General features: G+C 37.8%; 1 protein-coding gene across 1 annotated transcript; it reads right to left on the bottom strand.

Moving 5' to 3' along the window:
• Positions 1 to 391: 391 nt before the first annotated feature.
• Positions 392 to 3,318, bottom strand: rps14 (ribosomal protein S14). The gene is made up of 5 exons (XM_069196103.1): positions 3,211 to 3,318; positions 2,058 to 2,208; positions 1,359 to 1,520; positions 789 to 865; positions 392 to 505 (listed from the first exon to the last, which is right to left on the bottom strand). Exons 2-5 carry the CDS (start codon positions 2,204 to 2,206, stop codon positions 438 to 440), a joined length of 456 nt encoding a protein of 151 aa, XP_069052204.1. The 5' UTR covers positions 2,207 to 2,208; positions 3,211 to 3,318; the 3' UTR covers positions 392 to 437.
• Between the last annotated feature and the right edge of the window lie 2,245 nt (positions 3,319 to 5,563).

Raw genomic sequence — 5,563 nt, 5'->3', positions numbered from 1 at the left:
TACAGCATGGAATAAACTTTCACTTGTTCCTTTCCAGTCTATGCATGCTAATACAGCTACCTACCTGAACTTAAAACGAAGTTAGACAACTGTATTCCACTTTGCAATATCTACTTTCCTTGTTCTGTCATTCTATTACTTGAAATTAAACAGTTAATTTTCTGCCTTTTATTTTTACTAATCATTATGACGATCAAAGTTCCAACTATGAACTTTAGCTCACTGCCTGGTTTCAGATACACAATTTTTCATTTTCAAAAAACCCACATAGTGAAGGTAAGCTTCGAAAGAGAACACCACCTGATCCATAAATTTATATTTTCCTTGAAATGCAGCTGAAAATCTAGAGAATAAACTGTGCAAAAACAAAGGCATGAAAAGCGGAGCAAAGTGGATTTGACGTTTTTATTGAGTGATACAGAAAAAAAATGAACAGTTTACAGACGTCGTCCACGGCGTCCACCCTTTCGGCGGGTGCTGTCTGATGGAATTGGGGTGACATCCTCTGAAAGACACAAATACCAAAAATTACTTCAGTATTTCTTGCAATTAAATAATTCTGCATGCACAACTACTATAGTCTGCATGAAGCCTCATCATCTTGGATCATTTTAACTATATCCTAACCTATAACCAGTAAAATGTAACTTCTTGTATTCTAATACCCATTTAGGAACAAAACCTTCAAATCAGCTTCAGAAACCCTGGGAATAAAAATAGCCATTGCATGCATTGCAAAAAAATGTAAGCATTCTTGCTTAGGTTATTTAAATAATTCAGTGTCTTACCGATACGGCCGATCTTCATGCCAGAACGAGCCAGAGCTCTGAGGGCAGACTGTGCACCAGGTCCTGGAGTCTTAGTTCTGCAACAGTAAGAACAATTTCACTCAGTTAACTCTGTTATGCACAAAGCTCTCTGGGATCACAGGGTAATTTCCATTTTAATAGTCTAAAGCTGTATCTTCACGGATAGATCTATGTATTCATACTTCCACAAACCACGGAATTGTCAGGGAACTGGATGCAGCTGGTGGACCCTGTAAATTGTGCTTCAGACAGTACACCAGACCTTAGTGACAGTGCATTCCAATAGTAAGACCAGGATGGCACCTTCACTAATGTCCGCACGTCTCATTGGCATAAGCCAAGTCTCAGCTTATGTGCGTCTGCAACCATATTTTTTGTGAACAAGGAGCACAGTTCCTGCCAACAAAAGTCAAAACTACTAAATAAGATTAAAACTCTGGACTAATCAGTAAGAAAGTGCCTCAATTGCTTAATAGGTATTTGATGAGGGAAAAACAACATGCAGATATACAAATGGAAAAGGCACAAAGATCATGCACGCCAACTTGCCTGTTCCCTCCAGTGGCACGCAGCTTGATGTGCAGGGCAGTGATCCCCAGCTCCTTGCACCTCTGGGCCACATCCTGAGCTGCCAGCATAGCAGCATAGGGAGAAGACTCGTCTCTGTCGGCCTTCACCTTCATACCACCCGTCACACGGCAGATCGTCTCCCTGGAAGAACAGTGCATTGTCAGTGAACAGATCCAACACTGATGGGGGAGAGGATCAGGCCTGCTGAAGTTACTACTGCACTTTTCTCAAAGAAAATCTTATTTTGCCTTTGTTTCTGCAGCTCACTGGCAACAAACTCTTAATACTAAGAACTAATAGTTCCTTACACTTATAAAGCACTTATATGGACACTCCACTCAATGCACTTCACAGGTAATGGGACTCATCTCCACCACTATCAGTGTGCAGCCTCACCTGGAGTACACTCCCCACACATCAGCTATCAGTGGGGAGGAGAACAGAGTGATAAACCCAGTTCATAGAAGGGGATTATTAGGAGGTCATGATTGATAAAGGCCAATAGGAAATTAGACCAGGACACCGGAGTAACACCCCTACTCTTTTCGAGAAACGCACTGGGATTTTTAATGACCACAGAGAGTCAGGACCTCAGTTTCACGTCTCATCGGGAGGATGGCAACTTTTGAGAATAGAGGTCTTGTCTCAGAAGAGGTAAAATCCGTGCAAAACACTTACTTGCCCGACAGGTCGGTGACATGAACGAAGGTATCGTTGAAGGAAGCGAAAATGTGGCAGACTCCAAAGACATTTTCACCCTCGGCGACCTGAGGTCCCAGGCTGATCACCTGTTCTTCCTTCTTTTCCTTACCCTTACGAGGAGCCATTTCTGAGGAAAAGGTACAAAACCATTGCATCAGTCTAAGCTATTTACCAGTGAAAATATGTTTAATATGTTTTCAGCTCTAAGCGGTACTGAGCATTCGCAGCCAAGACCTGAACTTTGTAGGAGCATTTCCAAGACACACGACTAACGTCACTCAATTTCAGAAGAATCTCCCAAAAGACTAGTGGTGCATGACTAGGATTTACCAAAGCAGCTGCGAATCGGCTTTATTAGAGTAATCCTAGCAAATAAAAAGGCCAAACGCAGGCGATCCGTCAACTATCAGACATCACTGAATGTAATTTTTGGAAGTTTCCCCTTGTTTGCCCAAGCATGTTGTTTAAAATGTTTATGATTCGAAAACAATCCAACGTGACTCAAAGAAGAACGATGTGACTAGCTAGACGAGTTATCCACCAGCCTCTCTACAGACCACCCAGTCTGCTGAAAACGCACTTCCCTCATAAGCAACTATCCGGAGTTAAGCTGCTTCACACAAAAACACTACTGCTGCAGACTAACGCAAAACTGACTGAAGTGCTCACATTTGCAATGAGTGGGATTTAACCATAGCGATTTAATGTTAATAGCTACGTTTAATTCTGACACGCTGGAGCAAGCGCCGGCTACAAAGATTTGAGTCAGGACTGGACACTAAGCAGCACCAAACCGAATGAGCGGGACAGCTTCAGAAAGCAATTGCAGAAAATACTTATATTTTGTAAACATATATATATATATTCAACCAACACTACGAAACTGATAACTGCATTTTCGTTTACCGCTGGAAGGTTGAACACTTCATAACGGATTCTCAATTAGAAGGGAGGCCTACACCCAACTTTACATCAAGTACATAATATACCGTTTCTGGTGTAAAGCCCCAACACATATCGCGCTATGTTATTAGATAACCGTGCGTATATTCAAACTATGAAGATATTTTCTACATTTAAACAACAACAATGATGGATTTATTTGGATAAAATTAAGGAGATACCCTACCTATGTGTGCCTGTGTACAGAGCCGAAACAGGAAAGGAAGGGGAAAGAACTACCGGTGTGAAAGGTCAAGGATGTCTTCCGGAAGTGATTCTCTTCCTTTCTGATACTTTTAACAAACACATTTGTTTTAAGAAAGTGTATATTGAATATTTTATTTGTAGTATTTTAATATTTTTGAAAACAAAATCGAATTAAATTAACGATATAAAATTGTAGTAATATTAACCAAAATATAGTAAAATACAGTCCTTTTTAATGCCCCACACAAATATGGCGCGTTGTACCTCTACCTTTTTTTTAACGACGCTTCATAGTTACATTGCGCTTGTTTGGAAGGGAATGTGCTTAATCAATTGATATAGATTTGATTCGTTTTTATGTTTGTAGTACATTAAAATAGCGTATTCAATATTGCTAATATACCCAAGATGGGTAGAAAAAACGAAAGGTTGGGCAACAGTAGTTGATATCGTGTTGTTTAAATATATCGATATAATAATAATAATAATAATAATAATAATAATAATAATAATAATAATAGTCAGAACCTGCATCAAAATATTATTTTAAATTAATTTCTTTTATATGAAAAAATGGTCGTAATTTTTCACTTTACTATTGTTGATGCATTGAGACGTGTTACTAAGGAAGCCTGAAATGTATGTCCATTGCGTTATTTATAGAGTTTTTATCATTTTGAATAAAGTTAATCAACTTTTCTACTACTAGTGACCCATAACAGCTTTTAATAAAAGTGATCAAAATATGTAATAAACATTTAAAACCTGCCTCTTCTCCTAAACAAGTAATTGACGAGAAAACTATGTGCGTGATCAATGTTTCTATTGTGACGATTTTTTTATTTTTGTATTTTTTTTTAAAGAAACAGTTCAATATAGCAACATGACAGAAACAATCCAATTTTCTGTCTCTGCAAGTGGTGGATTTAATATAGGAGTCTCTCAATAGTGTCATCTGCGATTTCCCAGTGCTGTACAGTCCAACCCCCCCACCTCCTGACAGTGGACCCCAGTAATAGATTCATAAGAACAGCATCTTGAAAGACTTATTAGTGCCAAGAAACTGAGTGTAGTAGCTGCCACGTTAATAATGATTTAAATTGTCAAAGCTGCACAGCACAGCAGTCCTTTTTTGAAAGGAAATAGCATTTACATCCCAGATGAGCAGTGATTGAAGTATTTGTATAATAAAGCACCAGATCTTTAAAGAAATTATGCACACATCAGCACATATTAAGCCAAATATGTCAAGAGAAGACATTTTACTCCTTTGAACTCTGCTATGTAAATTCTAAAATCCTAAAACTTGGAGACCGCTAAAGTAGTCTTTTATCTACCCTGCGTCTCCTGTAATTGAGCGTAAATTCAGATGCCACGACTAAAGCACAGAGGATAGGCTGCACAGGGTCTTCAAAGGAGAAGGAATTAATGCCATGCTTTTCAAGTTAAATCATGTGCTTGGATTTTTTGATTAATGAACCAGAAATTAGAATTTGTGATGTGTCACATGAACCATTTAAGTATATGTTAAACATGAATTACTCTGTTGATTACATAAAATAGTTACTAAGGATGCTTTAAAAATGTTGTTTCAAAATTCAGAAATATAAGAGAAAAAGCTATGCCTAGCTATGCCTGGGTCCTGGGTTCAATTCCTGGGGTGCTATCTGTGTGGAGTTTTTATTTTCTCCCTGTTTTCAGATGGATTTCCTCTGGCCATACAGCTAGGTTAATGGGCTTCTGGGAAAACTGGCCATTATATGAGTGTGTGTTTGTCTGTTTACCCCCCACACACACACACAATTTGGTACAATATAGAGTGCATGTTGACTGTAATTATAAAGTGTTACTCATATAAATTGTTTTGCTAATTAGCAAAATATTAAGTCCAACATATGTTGACAATGACACCCATGATCTGGGACATTTTAAGTCTTTACTGTTCTTTTATACTGCTATGATATTGAAAAAAAATGTATTCATTTTTGCTTTCATTGAAATATTATTTTCTATCAATTACATTTCTGTGATATTCTCTCTCTCCCAGCTCTACTAATATGATTTTTAACTGGGCTTGCAGTTCATTAAACTCCATTTTATCAACTGTATCCTTGTATTTATAGTCACTTTATTAAGTGACTTTCTTTCTCCTTATACATTTTCTAAAATTTGTCAGGATAGAAAAGTCCAGTCAGAAAATTGTCTCTTTCCTTCAGGTCCTTTGCTTTCCTGAAATTGTACACCTTTGTTTGCACCAGTACAGTGTCATAAGTTAATTAAAAGCATGATTATGATATTGTGATATATTTGGTTATATCATGACCAAAGTTGCA

The sequence above is a fragment of the Lepisosteus oculatus genome, chromosome 11, assembly GCF_040954835.1.
Source record: "Lepisosteus oculatus isolate fLepOcu1 chromosome 11, fLepOcu1.hap2, whole genome shotgun sequence".
In the NCBI taxonomy this organism is placed as follows: Eukaryota; Metazoa; Chordata; class Actinopteri; order Semionotiformes; family Lepisosteidae; genus Lepisosteus; species Lepisosteus oculatus.
The sequence above is the reverse complement of the archived record's forward strand: the minus strand, read 5'-3'. Positions and strand labels throughout refer to the sequence as shown.